The 474-nt window shown below is 65.8% G+C and overlaps 1 protein-coding gene across 2 annotated transcripts in view; it reads left to right on the top strand.

Annotated features, from left to right (window-relative positions):
* Nucleotides 1–80: 80 nt before the first annotated feature.
* Nucleotides 81–474, top strand: part of CTBP1 (C-terminal binding protein 1) — a 13223-nt gene continuing 12829 nt past the window's right edge. For both annotated transcript variants that reach the window (XM_006771437.2, XM_006771438.2), the window contains exon 1: nt 81–295. In XM_006771437.2, coding sequence (XP_006771500.1) covers nt 289–295 — 7 coding nt within the window. In that variant the 5' untranslated portion in view covers nt 81–288. The remainder of the gene's footprint in view (nt 296–474) is intronic.

The following is a 474-nucleotide window of genomic DNA, read 5'->3' on the forward strand; positions in this document are numbered from 1 at the left end:
CGCCCCGGCCGGCGTGGACCGAGCTCCGCCTGCTGCAGGGCCGGCGTCTGACCCGGGCGGCCCTCGGCGGCGTTAACGTGTCTCTTGTGTTTGATTTTTAGTCAGACTCTGAGCCTGGCGCGGGCGCCGGTGGCTGCTGTGGACCCGGAGCCTAAGAGCTTTGGTTCGAGACAATTAAGACGTGGGATGAGCATCCAGTGACAGGACGCAGTTCTGCCTGGGGATTCGAAGATAAAGCGTGTTGCAAAGTCGAATTCATGGTCGTGGAAGCCGAGCCCATTTTAGGCAATGTCAGGTTGGTAGGGGAGTCGGAGCGGAGGCAGTTCTAACCCTCCCGCCTCCGCCAGGGGGCGCTGCGCCCAGAGCGTCCCGTCCGGTGCCGCCGGGGCCTGCACAGCCTGCAGTGGGTCAGGACACGAGGGCTCCTGCGGGGACGGCGCCCCGCGGCGGCCGTGGTGGCTGCTGTGCTGGGTT

The sequence above is a fragment of the Myotis davidii genome, unplaced genomic scaffold (genome assembly GCF_000327345.1).
Source record: "Myotis davidii unplaced genomic scaffold, ASM32734v1 scaffold665, whole genome shotgun sequence".
NCBI classification, from domain to species: Eukaryota; Metazoa; Chordata; class Mammalia; order Chiroptera; family Vespertilionidae; genus Myotis; species Myotis davidii.